Source organism: Chrysemys picta, chromosome 22 (genome assembly GCF_011386835.1).
Source record: "Chrysemys picta bellii isolate R12L10 chromosome 22, ASM1138683v2, whole genome shotgun sequence".
NCBI classification, from domain to species: Eukaryota; Metazoa; Chordata; order Testudines; family Emydidae; genus Chrysemys; species Chrysemys picta.
The window spans coordinates 1,432,262-1,451,541 of NC_088812.1; the positions used below are offsets into that span (position 1 = coordinate 1,432,262).

The 19,280-nt window shown below is 61.7% G+C and overlaps 1 protein-coding gene across 1 annotated transcript in view; it reads left to right on the plus strand.

The window, feature by feature from the left end:
* SPC24 (SPC24 component of NDC80 kinetochore complex) overlaps positions 1–16,497 on the plus strand; it is a 63,019-nt gene extending 46,522 nt beyond the window's left edge. The window contains exon 6 of the mRNA XM_065576458.1: positions 16,406–16,497. Within this exon, the coding sequence (XP_065432530.1) occupies positions 16,406–16,497 (92 nt within the window). The remainder of the gene's footprint in view (positions 1–16,405) is intronic.
* Positions 16,498–19,280: the final 2,783 nt, after the last annotated feature.

Below are 19,280 nucleotides of genomic sequence, written 5' to 3' on the forward strand. Positions count from 1 at the left end.
CTGTGTATTTTTCTCTGCATCCACTCATCGATGGCAAATTTTGAAGCAACATCAGGGAACATCCTCTCACAGTGAGTGCCACACAGTGGGAAAGTCGAGTGGAGGCGATAAAGCCGATCAAACACCAAGTTGGGAAGATAGACGATGCCATAGTTGCCATTATGGAGGATAATGCTATGACAGGAACTGTTTGTGGGAGAACAGAGGCAAAGGGAAATGGAATCGCCAGAAATATACATAACCTCAAATTTCTGTGTGGCGTAGTGTTGTGGCATGACCTACTGTTTGAAAGAAATGTTGTAAGCAAGAGACTCCAAGGTCGGTGTTGACCTTGATATATCTGGAACAATGGAACGACTGGACAAAGCAAAGTCATACCTACAGTCTTACCAGTCAGATGAGGGATTTCAAAACGTTCTGAAGAGTGCACAGAAGTTGGCAGAGAAACTTCACACTGAAGCTATTTTCCCACCCATTCAAGAATACAAGAGTCACCGAAGAAGAAGACATTTTGATTACGAGGCACGGGATAATCCCATAAGAGACCCCAAGCAACAATTCAAAGTTGAATTCTTTAACCAGGTGCTAGATTGTGCAATACAGTCAGTTGAAGAACGTTTCATGCTGCTCAAGGAACACAGCAGTATATTTGGGATGTTGTATATGATATTCCAAAACTCCTCACTATACCTGAAGAAGACCTACACCAGCAATGCAGGGCACTAGAGACAGTGTTGACACATGATGACATGCGCGATATTAATGCGAGTGATTTAGGTGATGAACTGAAAGCCCTTTCAAGATACATTTCAGCAGGCTCAACTCCAAAGGCTGTTCTGGACTATATGTGCACAAATAAGATGACTTCCCTCTTTCCAAATGCTTTTGTTGCTCTGCGCATACTTCTAACATTTCCTGTAACAGTTGCCAGTGGAGAACGCAGCTTCTCTAAGCTGAAGTTAATAAAAACTTTGGGGAAGAGATAGCTCAGTGGTTTGAGCATTGGCCTGCTAAACCCAGGCTTGTGAGTTCTCAATCCTTGAGGGGGCCATTTAGGGATCTGGGGCAAAAATCTGTCTGGGGATTGGTCCTAATAAATATAATAATTAATGGAGATATCCTATCTCCTAGAACTGGAAGGGACCTTGAAAGGTCATCAAGTCCAGCCCCCTGCCTTCACTAGCAGGACCAAGTACTGATTTTCCCCCAGATCCCTAAGTGGCTTTGAGCAGGGGGTTGGACTAGATACCTCCTGAGGTCCCTTCCAACCCTAATCGTCTATGATTCTATGAAAACACATCTATGCTCCACAATGACAAGGCCTTGCAACCATCTCAATAGAGCATGAGCTGGCCCAGACTGTGAACTTTCAGGAAGCAGTTCAAATCTCTGCAACCAAAAGGCATGGAAAGCACCACTTTGATTATTCAAACAGATAAAAATCCCAGTGTTTACTATGCAGACAAGAAAAGTTACATTTGCTGTTCAGGCGTTTGAATATTAAGTGTTACTTAAAAATTTTTTGAACAAGGTATTTTCAGTTGTTAGTTCTCCTTTACTGGGGTAGGTAGCAGAGCAGGACCGTGAGAGGAGTAGAACAGGAAGAAGGCAGAATCGAGACCTTTCAAAGTTTTGCCCAAGCGTGGGGGCATGGGGGCGTCATTTGAGCTCCCCGCCTCAGGTGCCAAAACGTTGTGGGCCGGCCCTGTTAGGAGCCAAGGCAGCCTCGTGGGGTGAGAGGGCAGGGGGAGGATGCAGTTGGGCTGTCCACAGTGCTGACGCACAGGCCCTGTGGTGTGGGCACAGACGGGGGGGTGCCAGCTGCTCCAGAGGACACCCCCAAGGCAAGACCCGCCCCCACCCCTTTCAGGGAATCTCCAAGGCAGAGGCTGGCTGTTCCCGGGAGAATGAACAGAACGGGGGGGTCCAGCTCTGAGCCTTTGGATACAGATGGTCGCTGAGGCACTGTCCCCAGGTTAGAACAGGGATTGTCCCCATTTCACAGAGGGGAAACTGAGGCACAGAGCAGCTAAGTGACTCACTCATGGTCACACAGTGGCATAGGCAGGAACAGAACCCACAAGTCCTGACTCAGAGCCCCCCCTGCACTAACCACTAGACACCACTCCCTTCCCTAAGCTGGGTTTAGAACCCAGGAGTCCTGGCTCCCAGCCCCCTGCTCTAACCCACCAGCCCCCACTCCCCTTCCAGAGCTGGGGAGAGACCCCAGGAGTCCTGGCCCCCAGCCCCCTGCTCTACGCATAGCCCCATTCCCTCGGCACACTAGAGAGGGGGAGCTCTGTGCTTGGCATGGGGCTGGGTCAGGACAGCGGGTGGCCCCCCAGGGACACAGCAGGAGCCAGCTCCCCAAACCCACCAGGCCTTGGCACTGCCGGAACGGGGCCCTTGGCCAGACCCCTGCCCAGGGCCATGGGAACAGGGGGCACCAAGCCATTGACCCCCACACTGCGCAGAGCCCCGCCCCCCACCAGGCGGGAGAGGGGAGCAGCCAAGCAATACACCCGGAAGCCTCAAATCAACTACCTGAGCAGGAGGCGGGGCCCAGGCTTTGCACAGGCTCCTCCCACTGGGACAGGTGCCGAGCCAACGAGATGCAGGATTGGCAAGCTGGGGCGTCCATACATGGCTCTGGAGTTTAAGGCTGGCTCAGGCCCCCGTGACCCACAGGCAGCTGGGACCCTTGCTGGGCTCCAGCACAGCTTCCGGCTTCCTCTGCTTCCCCGGACACCTGGGTCCCCTCCCCCCCAGAATACCCAGGGAAGCTGGGCTCCTGGCTGGGAGTTGGAGCTGTGCGTGGGGAGAGGACTGGGGCTGAGAAGGCCGGGAAGGCCCCTGGGTTGGACCCTGCAGACCTGAAACCGTGGGTGTGTACGGGCTGTTTCGGAGCCTGCGTGTGACACGGGTTTGGGGGCCTCACCCTGGGGGACGTCCCTGTTCATGGCAGCAGCGTCGCCCCCCTGCACATGTGGGGCAGGGCAGGGGCACAACATTCTGGATGATGCAGCTTGGGCCTGTGAACTGCTGGGGGGTGGGGATTGGATCCCAGCCCCCTGCCCCCGAAACCCTCACACTGTCCCGCAGCCCGGCCCTGTGAATCGACGCGGGGGGATTGGATCCCAGCCCCCTGCCCCCCAAACCCCCATGCTATCCCGCAGCCCGGCCCTGTGAATCGTCGGGGGGGTGGGGACTGGATCCCAGCCCCCTGTCCCCCAAACCCTCACGCTGTCCCGCAGCCCGGCCCTCTGAATCGCCGGGGGGGTGGGGACTGGATCCCAGCCCCCTGCCCCTGAAACCCTCACACTGTCCCGCAGCCCGGCCCTGTGAATCGCCGGGGGGATGGGGACTGGATCCCAGCCCCCTGCCCCCCAAACCCTCAGGCTGTCCCGCAGCCCGGCCCTGTGAATCGCTGGGGGGGGGGGTTGGATCTCAGCCCCCTGTTCCCCAAACCCTCATGCTGTCCCGCAGCCCGGCCCTGTGTGCACAGGGAGAGGTGACCCCACCCCGGAGCCGGTAGCCCTGCATGGGGCCAGGAACCGGGGGTCCTCTCCGGGGTCAGAGGTGCTTGGCACTGGCAGGGTAGATGCTCCCCCTGGATCGCCTGCTCAGTGGATGTGCACGGAGCCATGCTCCAGGCCTGCCCAGCCAACCCCCAGGAATATCTCCTCCCTGCTTCCCCCTGCTACAGCTCCAACGCTGCATGTTGGGCCCCCCGGCTGGCCCCGAAATGTGGGCCCCACATCTGGCAATGCCGGCTCCCAGGCCCTGCAGCTGGCGGGCGATAAGGAGTTATCAGCGGCCGCAGCCGTCTGCCTCTGGCAGAGGTTCCAGCTCCCAGGCTGGGCAGGAAGGAGGGGGCTGGTGGGATGTGGCTGATAACCCAGATGAGTCAGGCGGTGGGAAAGGGCAGGGATGCCCCCACCCCCAAACCAGGCCTTGCCCGGGTGAGGGGGTGCGTGCCCGCTCGGTGACTTTCCCAGCTCTGCTCTGCGCGGAGGCGTCAGGTTTCTCAGAGAAAGGGGGGGTCCTGGTAGGGTACTGGCATCACAGGCTCCGCCCACACAGTAAACTCCACCCACTCTAAAGGCACAATCAAGGCAGATTGAGATGATCTTGGGAGGATCACCTCAGGCTCTAGCTTCCCTAGCAATCTCCCAGGCCCCACCCACTCCTGGTGTCAGCCACAGCCAATTGGCCCAATCTCATGTGTTGCTCCGCCCACTTCCCATCTGCTTTAATTGGCAGGGAAAGCGTTAACAATGCTGCCCTGTCAATCAATTCTCCGCAGGGGTCTGGGCCCCGCCCTGGCTGAGGCCAGCGAAGTTTGCAGAGCAATGTTGGTTCAGGCTCTCGGCAAACTCAGGGTCCTATTACAAAGGTTCCCGTCGCTATTGCCAGAGGCCGATGGCCTGCTGACATTAAAGATACTCACCCTGGGGCAATCCCCTAGGGGAACTGCATGGCACGGGCACTGCCTGGTATGTCGGGGGGCAAGTCATCCTGTTGCGAGCCCTGCGGTGCACAGGTAGAGTGTGACTGCTTGGGAAACAGAACCCAGGAGTCCTGGCTCTGAGTATCCCCTGCTCTAGCCACGGACCCCACTTCCCTCCCAGAGCCAGGGATAGAACCCAGGAGTCCTGGCTCCCAGTATCCCATTCTAAACACTAGACAGATTCCCTCAGTTTATCAACACCAGTGGGTTCAGATCAATGCCAGTCTCCATGGGGCAGAGGGGGCTGGCGTGTTTTATCTTTAAACAAGAGCTGAGGCCATGGGGCAGTGGGGAGAGGGGGACCCTGCTTCACCCCCAGTCTGAGTCCTGATAACCCCCCATCTCCCTGGAGACAGGGAGCAGGGGAAGGTGGGGTGGGTTGGGGGCAGGTGAGCCAGCTCTCGTTTCACTGGCTGAGAGGGCGCCCGGGAGCAGGGATGGGCAGATGTGACGGAGCAGGGAGCAGGGCAGATTTGACCTGGGAATGTTGCAGGGGGGTTGCAGTGGGGATGTGGGACTTCCCTTGAAGGGAGCTACCTGAGCTGTAACCTGAGCCAGGAACGGGGGTGGGGAGAATTAACACCTTCTGCCCGGGAGACTGAACAAAGGAGAGGAGCAGCGGGAGGGGCTGGGAGGTTAGTTTCGGTTGGGGCTGGGTGGTGCAACGCAGGGAACCCCAAGCTGGGGTCTAAGCTCCCTGAACCTCCCAGAGGGACCTAATTGAGGGGGGTCTGGTCGTACCTACACGCTCTGCTTGAGACTGTGTTCCTGTCCTTGAATAAACCTTCTGCTTTACTGGCTGGCTGAGAGTCGCAGTGAATCTCGGGAAGAGGGGTGCAGGGCCCTAACTCCCCCACAATCCGCAACAACTGGTGGCAGCGGTGGGATCTACTGCACCCCGTGGACGGCGCTTCCTGCAGTAAGTGACTGGGGAGCAGTAAAACGAAGGGGGATTGACGGGGACCAGGCCTGCTGAAGAGTGGGAGAGAGACGGTTATTACCCCTGGGAGTGTGTGACCAGCGAGAAGGACTTTTGCAGTAACAGGGTCCCCCGGGGGGATCGCAGCGAGTGGTCCCAGGGGCGGAGGAGTCTGCAGCTCGACCCTGGCAGAGAGGCGGTGACCTCGAGAAGGGCTGGCACACTAGGGGTCCCCCTGGGAACTGTGGGGAGCTGTGAGCACACAGGCCGGTGAGTGGCCAGCAGGAAGATGTATGCCAAGCGGCTTAAGAGCGACCTGGTGGAGCTGTGCAAGCAGAGGCAGCTGCGCATTGGGAGGCTCACCAAAGAACAGCTCATTGCCCAGCTGGAGGCGGAAGATCGCGCGAATGAACTGATCCCTGTGTCTCAGGGAAGCAGCCTGGCAAATGCAGCGCAGGCACCAGTGTCTGTCCCAGCTGGGAGTGGTCAGCCGGCTGCTGAGGGCTTCCCGAGACCCCTCCTTCCTATGCCTAGGGGAAGGGTGGGGAGGAGCCCAGCAAATACCGAAGGCGCCGTGATCCCCCCGGCCAGCAGGGGGTCCCCCCGGCGAAGCTCGCCGGCCAGCAGAGGAGCCTCCCGGCGACGTTCGGCATCCGGGGAGCGGAATTGGCTGGAATGGGAGAAAGAGCTAAAACTGAGAGAGCTGGAGGATCGTGAACAACAGAGACAGCATGAAGAGAGACAGCATCAGCGTGAAGAGAGACAGCATCAGCGTGAACGGGAGGAGAATGAGAGACAGAGACAGGAGAATGAGAGACAGCGTCAGCATGACCTGGAACTGGCGAGACTGAGGGGCAGCGAACCCCCGGCTGCGGTGAGTGAGGGGGGACCCAGGACTGCACGGAGCTTTGATAAGTGCATCATGGCCCCATACAAGGAGGGGGAGGACATGGATGACTTCCTGGAGGCCTTTGAGACGGCCTGCGAGCTGCACCGGGTGGATCCCGCGGACAGACTCCGGGTCCTTACCCCCTTACTGGACCCCAAATCCGTGGCATTGTACCGCCAACTGGGAGAGGCAGAGAAAGGGGACTACGAACTATTCAAAAGGGCCCTGCTACGAGAGTTTGGGCTGACTCCTGAGATGTACCGGGAAAGGTTCCGGGGTCAAGATAAAACCCCTGAGATCTCATATTTGCAACTAGCCGTCCGCATGGAAAGATACGCCAGCAAGTGGGCTGGTGGGGCCCAGACGAAGGAGGACCTGATTAAACTGCTGGTACTGGAGCAACTGTATGAGCGGTGCCCATCCGACCTGAGGCTGTGGTTGGTGGACAGAAAGCCAGAGAACCCGAGACACGCCGGGCAGCTGGCTGATGAGTTTGTAAAGAGCCGGTCAGGGGGTGGCAGGGAGGAGCCCCAAAGGAACAGGCCCGCCGCGATGCAGAGAGAGAGTCACCCTGGGACCTCCCAAAGGGGGAATATGGGGAATCCCCTCCCACGGGGAAGGCCCAGCATCAGGGACAACCGACCGGCTCGAGGGGACCCACGGGACCTGAGCTGCTATTACTGCGGCCGAAGAGGCCACGTTCGGGCCCAGTGCCCCAAGCTCAAGGACAGACTGAGCAGACCGAACCCGCACCGGGTTAACTTGGTAGAGGCCCAGACGGACGAGGGGCAGGCTTCCCACGCAAGAGGGGCTGGCAGCTTATCAACTGCTCAAGAGAGAGAAGGGCCCCCGGCCAGCTTCTCTGGGGGGCCAGATGCTCCGGATTCAAAGTTCTCCGTTTACAGGGTTGGCGCGGGGCTGTCCCTGCGGAGCGAGTGCCTTGTTCCCCTGGAGGTGGATGGGAAGAAAGTTTATGGATACTGGGACACGGGCGCAGAGGTGACACTGGCCCGGCCCGAGGTGGTGGCCCCAGATCGGGTGGTGCCCAACACCTTCCTGACCCTGACCGGGGTGGGCGGGACCCCATTCAAGGTTCCCGTAGCGAGGGTACACCTGAAATGGGGGGCCAAGGAGGGCCCCAAGGACGTGGGAGTGCACCACCATTTGCCCACTGAGGTGTTGATGGGGGGGGACCTAGAGGACTGGCCAAGCAGCCCCCAGACCGCCTTAGTCGTGACCCGTAGCCAGAGCCGGCGAGGGGCACTACGCCCTGACCTTGGGAAGGATGTCCCACCGGAGGCACCGAACCCTTCCCGGGTGGGGAGGGAACACCCAAGGACAGGCCGCGGGGTGGCTGGGGCTTCCGACCCAGCCGACGAGAGGGAGCAGGTCCCCATCCCTTCCTCAGCCGCCGAGTTCCAGGCCGAGTTGCAGAAGGACCCCTCCCTGCGGAAGCTAAGGGGCCTGGCTGACCTCAGTGTGGGACAGACCATGAGGAGAGGATGCAAGGAGAGGTTCCTGTGGGAGAAGGGGTTCCTCTACCGAGAGTGGGCTCCCCCGGGGGAAGTGGAGTCGTGGGGGATCAGGAGGCAGCTGGTGGTTCCCCAGAAGTTTCGCCACAAGCTACTGTACCTGGCCCATGACATCCCTCTCGCAGGGCACCAGGGGATCCGGCGCACCAGGCAGAGGCTGCTACAGAACTTTTACTGGCCCGGGGTCTTCACCAACGTCCGGCAGTACTGCCGATCCTGTGACCCCTGCCAGAGGGTGGGGAAGGCCCGGGACAAGGGGAAGGCAGCATTGAGACCTTTGCCCATCATAGAGGAGCCTTTCCAGAAGGTGGCCATGGACATAGTGGGACCTCTCAGCAAGACGACCCGGTCTGGGAAGAAATACATCCTGGTGGTGGTAGATTTCGCCACCCGCTACCCCGAGGCAGTGCCCTTATCGTCCATTGAAGCAGACACTGTGGCGGATGCGCTGCTGACCATTTTCAGCCGAGTGGGGTTCCCCAAGGAAGTCTTGACGGACCAAGGGTCCAACTTCATGTCGGCCCTACTCCGGTGCTTGTGGGAGAGATGTGGGGTCCGGCACAACTGGGCCTCAGCATATCACCCCCAATCCAACGGGCTGGTGGAGAGGTTCAATGGGACGCTAAAAATGATGCTGAAAACATTTATGAATCAGCACCCGCAGGACTGGGACAAGTACTTACCTCACCTGCTGTTTGCGTACAGGGAGGTACCCCAGGAGTCTACCGGGTTTTCGCCTTTCGAACTGCTATATGGAAGGCGGGTAAGGGGGCCCCTCGACCTGATGAGAGACGAATGGGAGGGGAAGGCCACTCCTGACGGAGAGTCGGTGGTGGAGTATGTCCTGACCTTCCGGGAACGACTTGCCGAGCTCATGGGCCTGGCCAGGGAGAATCTGGCCAGAGCCCAGAGGAAGCAGAAGGTCTGGTATGACCGCACAGCACGGGCCCGCGCCTTCGCCACTGGGGATCAGGTGATGGTCCTCATCCCCGTGAGGAAAAACAAACTCCAGGCCGCCTGGGAAGGGCCCTTCAAGGTTGTCAAGCAACTAAACGAGGTAAACTATGTGGTGGAGCTGTCGAACCGGGCACACCACCACCGGGTGTACCATGTGAATATGATGAAGCCATATTATGACAGGGGGAATATGGTGTTGGCCGTGTGTGGACAGTGGGAGGGGCAGGGAGATGACCCTTTAGTAGATCTATTCCCTGGGACAAGAGTTGGCTTCCCCCTGGAAGCAATTCCCCTCTCTGATCGGCTAGCCCCTGCCCAGCGAGCTGAGATCGGAGGGGTGCTGCATCTGTACCAGCAGCTGTTTTCCAACCAGCCTGGACGCACTAATCTGACTGTCCACCGGGTGCAGACAGGATCGCACCCACCTATAAAATGCTCCCCCTTCCGAGCCACAGGGAAAACTGCTCAGGACCTGGAAAGAGAGGTCAATGACATGCTGGCTTTGGGGGTGATCCAGCCGTCTTCCAGCCCTTGGGCCTCGCCGGTGGTGCTGGTCCCCAAAAAGGACGGGTCGATCCGGTTCTGTGTGGACTATCGGAAGCTCAATGCCATCACTGTAGCCGATGCCTACCCCATGCCCAGGCCGGACGAGCTCCTAGACAAGCTGGGAGGTGCTCGGTACCTTACCACCATGGATCTTACAAAGGGCTATTGGCAAGTGCCGCTGGATGCAGATGCCAGGCTGAAATCGGCCTTTGTCACCCCTCTGGGGCTCTATGAGTTCCTGACCCTGCCCTTCGGCCTCAAGGGAGCGCCGGCCACCTTCCAGCGCCTGGTGGATCAGCTACTGAGGGGGATGGAGAGTTTTGCCGTGGCGTATATCGATGACATCTGTGTCTTTAGCCAGACCTGGGAGGACCACATATCCCAGGTTAGACAAGTGCTGGACCGACTCCAGAAGGCTGGGCTGACCGTAAAACCGGAGAAGTGCAAGGTGGGGATGGCTGAGGTATCCTACCTAGGCCACCGGGTGGGAAGCGGCTGCCTAAAGCCGGAACCAGCCAAAGTGGAGGTGATCAGAGACTGGCCCGCTCCTCAAACCAAAAAGCAGGTCCAAGCCTTTATTGGGATGGCAGGGTACTATCGGAGGTTCGTGCCCCACTTTAGCGCCATAGCCGCCCCCATCACTGAGCTGTGCAAGAAGGGGAAGCCAGACAAAGTGGTCTGGACCGAGGAGTGCCAGGAGGCTCTCCGGGCGCTGAAGGAGGCTCTGGTCAGTGGCCCAGTTCTGGCAAACCCAGACTTTGACAAGCCCTTTATGGTGTTCACCGACGCCTCAGACACAGGACTGGGGGCGGTGTTAATGCAGGAGGATGAAAAGGGGGAGAGACACCCCATCGTGTACCTGAGCAAGAAGTTACTACCCCGGGAGCAGAACTACGCGGCCATCGAGAAGGAATGCCTGGCCATGGTGTGGGCCCTCAAGAAACTAGAGCCATATCTCTTTGGGCGTCACTTCACCGTGCACACCGACCACTCTCCCCTGACCTGGCTGCACCAGATGAAAGGAGCCAACGCCAAGCTCCTGAGATGGAGCCTGCTCCTGCAGGATTATGACATGGACGTGGTCCATGTGAAGGGACGTGACAACCTGATAGCGGACGCGTTGTCCCGGAGAGGGAGCCCTGAACTTCCCCAGGTCACTGGTCAGAGTGACCCCGCTCAGTTCAGTCTCGAAGGGGGGAGAGAAGTTGTTGCGGATTGTGGGGGAGTTAGGGCCCTGCACCCCTCTTCCCGAGATTCACTGCGACTCTCAGCCAGCCAGTAAAGCAGAAGGTTTATTCAAGGACAGGAACACAGTCTCAAGCAGAGCGTGTAGGTACGACCAGACCCCCCTCAATTAGGTCCCTCTGGGAGGTTCAGGGAGCTTAGACCCCAGCTTGGGGTTCCCTGCGTTGCACCACCCAGCCCCAACCGAAACTAACCTCCCAGCCCCTCCCGCTGCTCCTCTCCTTTGTTCAGTCTCCCGGGCAGAAGGTGTTAATTCTCCCCACCCCCGTTCCTGGCTCAGGTTACAGCTCAGGTAGCTCCCTTCAAGGGAAGTCCCACATCCCCACTGCAACCCCCCTGCAACATTCCCAGGTCAAATCTGCCCTGCTCCCTGCTCCGTCACAGCATGGATTGGTCAGGCTGGGTGTCCGTAAAGCGGGGAGCACAGAGGTGCTTGGGGGAGGCTATGGGGGAACAGCTGGGTTCTTGCATCCCAGCTTCCCCCCCTCTCTCCGCCCAGCAGCTCAGATTTCCCAGCCACCGGGCTCCTTCGCCCCCTCCCGGGTTCCACGCACAATGGGGCTTTACCGCTGCCACAACTGGGTGGAAAACTCCCTCCCGCCCGCCTCTGTCTTCATCTAACCCCACACCCGCCTTGTCGCTGAAACAGACCCACTTCCCTCTGCCCACAGGTGACAAACCGACAGCTTCTCCTGTATGGCCCACACGCCGGGCTGCCGGCAGCGTCCTAGCCAGCGGGGACAGAGCAGCCTCCAAGCTAAAGGAGACTCCCCCTAAGCAGTACAGGGTCTAGGAGGCATGGGGGACCAGAGGGCAACGGTGGGTACCAGGGATCCTGATTGGCTAAGAGAGGGCAATGACCCTCCTACTGGCCTCTCTTTGCCCCCGGCCCCACCTGTTCCCAGTGCTCACGAGCAGCTGGGGCTCTGCCACCCGCAGGGCCCAGCTCCTCTTCCTGCAGCTGCATGTCCCGCCACGTCCCGGAGCTGCCCGGCCCCACGCTGCAGCAGCAGCGCCGCGTTCCCACGGGTCCCCTACCTGCAAACCCCGCCCATGCTGGGCCGGCTGACGGGCGCTGGGGCACCCCAGCAGGGGGCAGCAGCCGGCCTGATTCGCCCTTTCCAAGGAGGGGGGCCCACTGCGGAGAGCGCTGGCCTAGGACACCTGGGTCAGTTCCCAGCTCCGCCGTGGAGACTTTGGGCAAGCTGCCTCTCGCTGGGTCCCATTTCCCCCCATAAGCCGGGGCTGCGGCTCCTTCCCTCGGCTGGTAAGACGGGGAGTTTTGCGAGGCCAGGCCGTGTCAGTGCGGTGCCCACAGCGCCTGGCGTGACATGAGGGCCCAGATCTTGGGCCTGTGCAGGGGGCTTCCTGGATTTGCCCCCGGCCTGCCAGGCTCCCGGCTCTGGACCCAGGGTCTCCTGGCTGCGTGGGGCGCCTGGGGAAGCAGAGCCCGTGTCTCTGTTTGCTGCGGCCGGGTTGCCCGGCAATGCGAGCGGCCCCAGTGATAACTAGCACTTTGCCTTCCCCGGCTTGTCTCTTGGCAGCTCCAAGAGATTCCTGGAGAGAGTCCCCCTCCCCCCGCTTGACCAGCTTCCAGCTGCCCCCCTTCCAAGGCCCTGTGGGTTTCTGGGAAGGCAGGGGATGAGGCTAGTCCCAAAGGAATGCAGCTTCCCACAGGGACCTGGAAGCTGAGCAGGAGGTGGGAGGGGGTAAAGCCAAGTTGTGGCAAAGGGGATCTGAGAGCTTCCAGGACAGCTGAGATGCAGAGATACAACCTTGGGGAGCCCAGGGCTGGAATAGCAGGGGCTGCGGGTCGGGAGTGAGGGGCACCGGCAGAGCTGGGGGGGATCCCAGGGCTGGGTTATCGAGGCTGCGGGTCGGGAGTGAGGGGCACCGGCAGAGCTGGGGGGGGCAGGGCTGGGAGAGCAGGGGGCTGCGGGTTGGGTGTGAGGGGCACCGGTAGAGCTGGGGGGGATCCCAGGGCTGGAATAGCAGGGGGCTGCGGGTCGGGAGTGAGGGGCACCGGCAGAGCTGGGGGGGATCCCAGGGCTGGGTTATCGAGGCTGCGGGTCGGGAGTGAGGGGCACCGGCAGAGCTGGGGGGGGCAGGGCTGGAATAGCAGGGGCTGCGGGTCGGGAGTGAGGGGCACCGGCAGAGCTGGGGGGGGCAGGGCTGGGAGAGCAGGGGGCTGCGGGTCGGGTGTGAGGGGCACCGGTAGAGCTCGGGGGGAGCCCAGGGCTGGGCTAGCAGGGGCTGCGGGTCGGGAGTGAGGGGCACCGGCAGAGCTGGGGGGGAGCCCAGGGCTGGAATAGCAGGGGGCTGAGGGTCGGGTGTGAGGGGCACCGGCAGAGCTGGGGGGGAGCCCAGGGCTGGAATAGCAGGGGGCTGAGGGTCGGGTGTGAGGGGCACCGGCAGAGCTGGGGGGGAGCCCAGGGCGGGAATAGCAGGGGGCTGCGGGTCGGGTGTGAGGGGCACCGGCAGAGCTGGGGGGGATCCCAGGGCTGGAATAGCAGGGGGCTGCGGGTCGGGTGTGAGGGGCACCGGCAGAGCTGGGGGGGGGCAGGGCTGGGAGAGCAGGGGGCTGCGGGTTGGGTGTGAGGGGCACCGGTAGAGCTGGGGGGGATCCCAGGGCTGGAATAGCAGGGGGCTGCGGGTCGGGTGTGAGGGGCACCGGCAGAGCTGGGGGGGATCCCAGGGCTGGAATAGCAGGGGGCTGAGGGTCGGGTGTGAGGGGCACCGGCAGAGCTGGGGGGGAGCCCAGGGCGGGAATAGCAGGGGGCTGCGGGTCGGGAGTGAGGGGCACCGGCAGAGCTGGGGGGGATCCCAGGGCTGGAATAGCAGGGGCTGCGGGTCGGGAGTGAGGGGCACCGGCAGAGCTGGGGGGGATCCCAGGGCTGGAATAGCAGGGGGCTGCGGGTCGGGTGTGAGGGGCACCGGCAGAGCTGGGGGGGAGCCCAGGGCTGGAATAGCAGGGGGCTGAGGGTCGGGTGTGAGGGGCACCGGCAGAGCTGGGGGGGATCCCAGGGCTGGAATAGCAGGGGCTGCGGGTCGGGAGTGAGGGGCACCGGCAGAGCTGGGGGGGCAGGGCTGGGAGAGCAGGGGGCTGCGGGTCGGGTGTGAGGGGCACCGGCAGAGCTGGGGGGAAGCCCAGGGCTGGAATAGCAGGGGCTGCGGGTCGGGAGTGAGGGGCACCGGCAGAGCTGGGGGGGCAGGGCTGGGAGAGCAGGGGGCTGCGGGTCGGGAGTGAGGGGCACCGGCAGAGCTGGGGGGGAGCCCAGGGCTGGAATAGCAGGGGCTGCGGGTCGGGAGTGAGGGGCACCGGCAGAGCTGGGGGGGCAGGGCTGGGAGAGCAGGGGGCTGCGGGTCAGGTGTGAGGGGCACCGGTAGAGCTGGGGGGGATCCCAGGGCTGGAATAGCAGGGGGCTGCGGGTCGGGTGTGAGGGGCACCGGCAGAGCTGGGGGGGATCCCAGGGCTGGAATAGCAGGGGGCTGTGGGTCGGGTGTGAGGGGCACCGGCAGAGCTGGGGGGGATCCCAGGGCTGGAATAGCAGGGGGCTGTGGGTTTCAGAGACACATCTGCCCAGCAGAGGGAGGAAGCTCCAGGCTCTCAGGGGAGGGAGAGTGGTTCCCCTTAGCTCTGCCATTCCCAGCCCAGTATGAATTCCAGTCCCTGGCCCCGGAGGTTCATTCCGGGGGGCGGCTGGAGGCAACATTCCGGCACGAGAGCAAAGCAGACGGGTTTGCAGGACTGGCCCCAGACATTCTCCTCCCTGGGAAGGCAGGTTCTTCACAGCCCCGCTGCCCTCCGCTCCCTGTCCCTCGGCTGGAAAGCCTTTGCTGGCAGACCCTGAGCCGGGGCTGCCTGGCAAAAACAGAAACATTCCATCCAGCCTCCCTTCCTGGGGGATCTGCCCTGGGGGGATGGGATCTGCCCTGGGAGGGGGGGCGGTTGATGGGATCCACCCGGGGGTTTGATGGGATCTGCTCTGCCGGGAGGGTCGGGGTGGATCTGCACTGGGTGGGGTGGGTGAGCATTTTTGCAGCAAAATGACTAAACCCAGCCCGTGTCTGTACAAACTCCCGGCAGAGGCAACAGGCTGCTATGCAAAATTCAAACTCCCCTCCCCTCCCCACAGGGATTTCTGTCAAGCATTCGCTTCCTCTTATCGCTCGAAACCCACTCGCCAACTCACTGTCAAATTCTGTAGGCCCACAATGTAGCCTCGTGTGAGATGCTTTGGGTCTGGCAGGGCCTCTGCATTCCCCAAACGCCCCCGGCACTCACCTGCTGGGAAGAAAACCCCAAAAACGCAGAGATAGTTTCTGTAGGGCCTACAGGAAAAGAATGACTAATGCTCCCGTGCGCCCCCTGCTGGCTGCGCACTGCAGCGCTCACACTGACGGCCCCTACCTGCAGCAGCCCAATCCTACAGCTTCCCCGAGGGTGACCAAGGAGGTTTGGGGGCTTGGAGCTGGGGGTTCCTGTGGGGATTTCCCAGCCCAGGAGATCCCCCCCAAGCCGTTTCGGTGGGGATTTTCTTCTCGTGGGAACGAGGAGCACGCGCCCCCGGACCGAGAGCGCCAGTGGCTCCAGCACTGCCTCTGCAATGGGCAAGGCTCTCCCGCATGCTGCCCAGACCTGCAGCGTGTCTGCCGCCACCCGGTGCCCCTCAATCTCGACCCACAGCCCTCCCTGGGGTCAGGGGTGGGGGGCACAGCTGGGTAGCAGCTCCCGGCCCATGCAGGTCAGGGGCAGCCTGCCAGGCACTGGGCCGGGGGGGCCGGGAGGCCCGTGCGGCTTTGGTCTTTGGCTTGGAAAAACAAAAAACGCTGATTTCAGCTCTTCTAAAGCACCTCAAATTGGATGGTAGCGTTAAACCGAGCGGCTTGGGGGCGGGGGGGAATTACGGGCCCCAGGCCAGCAAAGCCACAGGCCCTGCGGGAGATAGGGGGAGGAGAGGGGTCTAAGGATTTCTGGCCAGCCACTCAGCAGTGCAAGGAGCACGTGCCCATGTGGAGAAGAGTGGGAGGCCGTGGGTGTGAACAAGGCCCGGCACATCTCTCCTGGCCCCTGAGGTTTGCTCTGCGGATGTGAAAGCTACAGAGTGTGAGGCCGGGGGTATGGGTGTGAACACGGCCCAGGCTGCAGCGTGAGAGCTCCTCGCCCCAGCAGCCCGCCCCGTCGCTGGCTCCGGGCGGGCGCGTCCGCGTCTTTGCCTGTGCAGCCGGGGCTGGGGGGAGCTGAACCCCAGTTCCCAGCTCTCCGTCTCACAATCCTGAGACCCATGGGCCGGAAAGCTGGCCCCGGGGGTCCGCGGAAGCTGCAGTTTCGCCAAGGGCAAGGGGCTCAGCAAGGGGGAAGCCTCAGGCCACTGAGGGCACCGAATCTGGCCGCCTGCCCACATGGGCCTGGGGGCTGGGACCCACAATCTGGAGCATTCCAGGCCTGGCCAGGGGGCGTGGGAGGGGCTCTGCATGCACTGCCCCACCTGCACCAGCAGAGGGCGCACGTGCAGGCCCAGCGGAGCAATGGGAGGTTCCCCTGTCCCGCCTACAAAGCCCAGGCCCCAAACAACAGTGGAGCAAAGCAGCCCCCACTTGACCTCTGACCCCCCACCCCCGCACAGCTCACCTCGGCTCTCACTCCTAGGGGTCCTCACTCACCTTCCCCCGCGCACCCACCCAGCAGGCCAATTCCCCACACAGTCTAGATGCATGGGCATTTGCACTGCTACTTTCTGAGGGGGTGGGTGGGGAGGCAGTGGTCCAAAGGCCCCGGGGCTGGCTCCTTCCCTGGGGTCCAGCTGTCCATCACGGCCGTTCACACCTGCGCACAGCCCCCTCCTTTGCACCAGTGCAGGGTGCGCACGAACAGGGTTCTGGGCATCCCTCTGAGTAGCCCTGCTGGGTGATAGCCCCTGCACAAACACTGAAGACCCCGAGTAGTTTTTGTAAGCGTTTGCCCCTGTTGCTGTGTGCCGCTGCCGATCTCCGCTCCAGAAGTGGCCGCATGTCAGATAATCTAAGGGTATTTGGGATGACAAGATAGTCGCGTTGTCTCTTGCGCACAGCTGGCCCAGGCCTGGACAGGGTCAGGTTAGATCCGTGTACCCAGTATCCTTGGACATTTAATTAGCACTTAACGAGGACTGTGGAGCCCCGGAGGTTGTCTACACTGCGCTAGGCACTGGCTCCCGCCAGCTGAGTGGGACTCAGGGGCTGTCGAACTGCCGTGTGGATACACCCCGAGATTCATCTCAGGAGCAGAGCACTTAGCTCGGCCTGATGGAGTGTGACGCCTGCTGTCCACAGCCAGTATTGCACAACAGCACAACGCTGGATCTAGAGCAGGGGTTCTCAGCCGTATGTACTGGTGACCCCTTTCACACAGCAAGGCTCTGAGTGTGACCCCCAGCCCCCTGAGCCAGCCAGTCCTCCCTATGCAAGAGCCGGATCCGTGCCAGCGCCCCCCTCTCTCGTTCCCAATCCCAGCCTCTCCATTTCTAGCATCCTAGCCTGTTTTGCCATGCACCAAGCAGCGTCCTGAGCCTCTCCCACCCTAGGAGAAGGCGCTGTGTTCAGCTCTGCCCCGCTGGCCCGCAGCAGCGAGAGATATGGGCCAGGAGCACCTCTGAGAGAAGGCTGAGAGCTGAGAGAACGCACAGATGGAAGTTGAACCTCAAACCCTCAATAGAACCAGCACAGAACCCGGCACCCAGGACCCTGCCATGTAAAAAACAGGCAACCAGCTAGCCCCATCTGCCCTGTAGTGTTACAACACTCCGCAACTCAGCACCAACACTGTAGAGCCTGTATTATCATTGTTATTAGGTGTATTATGGTAGCCACAGCCCAGGCCCCCATGCAGGGGCGGCTGTTTTTTGCCGCCCCAAGCACGGAAGTCAGGTGGCTTTCGGTGGCGCACCTGCAGGAGGTCTGCTGGTCATGCGGCTTCAGCGGCGTTTCTGCGGGTGATCTGCCGGTCCTGCGGCTTTGGCGTACCCGCTGCCGAATTGCCGCCAAAGCTGCGGGACCAGCGGACCTCCCGCAGGCATGCTGCCGAAGGCTGCCTGACTGCCGCCCTCACGGCGACCGGCAGGCCGCCCCCCGTGGCTTGCCGCCCCAGGCACACGCTTGCTGCGCTGGTGCCTGGAGCCGCCCCTGCCCCCATGCGCTGTGCAGACACAGAACAAAGAGATGGTCCCAGCACTGACCTCCTCCGTGCCCATCACCCGCTGCACGTTCCAGGTTAGTCCCCCGAGGGCTGGGCCGCTGTAGCCCAATGCAGGTCCTTGGGCCCCATACCGGACTCGCTGGGTGGGAGTTAGCAGACGGTGGAGTGCAGGAACTCAGACTCCTCAATCTGGGGTCCCTTCTGGCCTGACACTCCAGGACACATAGAAACCCTTTACGCACACTTCCACCTAGAAACGCTCAGTGTCTGTGCTAAATCAGGGTTCCCCCACGCCCCGCTGCACAAGGGACCCCTTCCCATCCACTCCATATCGAACCTAGAGTTGCCAACTTTCACCGAACACCCTTGCCCCGCCCCCTGCCCCACCCCATCTCCAAGGCACCGCCCCCCTGCTCATTCCATCCCCCCTCCCTCTGTCGCTCACTCTCCCCATCCTCACTCACTAGCTCATTTTAACCGGGCTGGGGCAGGGGGTTGGGGTGCGGGAGGGGGTGAGGGCTCCGGTTGGGGGTGTGAGCTTCGGGGTGGGGCTAGAAATGAGTTCAGGGTGTGGGAGGGGGCTCCGGTCTGAGGCAGTGGGTTGGGATGCAGGTGGGAGTGAGGGCTCCGGCTGTGGGGTGTGGGCTCTGGGGTGGGGCCAGGGATGAGGAGTTTGGAGTGCAGGAGTGGGCTCCGGGTTGGGATTGAGGGGTTTGGAGGCGGGAGGGGGGATCAGGGCTGGGACAGGGGGTTGGGGTGTGGGAGGGGTCAGGGTGCAGGCTCTGAGTAGCGCTTACCTCAGGCAGCTCCCGGAAGTAGCGCTATGTCTCCCCTCTGGCACCTACACGCTGGCGTGGCCAGGTGGCTCTGCATGCTGCTCCGTTCACAGGCGCTATCCCCGCAGCTCCCATTGGCCACGGTTCCCAGCCAATGGGAACTGCAGAGCCGGCGCCTGGGGCAGGGGCAGCGTGTGGAGCCCCCTGGCGGCTCCACACTACGCGTAGGAACCGGAGCGGGGGACATACTGCTGCTTCCGGGAGCCGTGCGGTGTCACGGCAGGCAGTAGCTCCGCTGTGCTGCCGACTGGACTTTTAACAGCCCGGTCAGCAGTGCCGACCGGAGCAACCAGGGTCCTTTTTCAATGGGGCATTCTGGTCGAAAACCGGACACCTGGCAGCCCTCATTGAATCCCGCTCCTCTCGCCTTCACGCTCCCATTCCCCGACCTCTCCTCATCCCTGCCCTCCACGCCAGGCTCCCTCGAGTGGACTCACCGTCCCCAGGCCGACTCCACCATGTGCCCCAAAGCCAGGTGCCCTCGACTCCTGAGCATAACATCGATTTGCTGCTGCTGCTGCCAGTGTCTGGGGACGTCCCCACGGTCTCTCCACGCTGGTGCTGGGCTGCGTTGGTGGTGATGTTCGGCACCAGGCGCGGACCGGCTGGGCCCCCTAAACCTGGGAATCACTCAGGGGCCGAACCCAGCACCGATCTCCCCACTGGGACCCT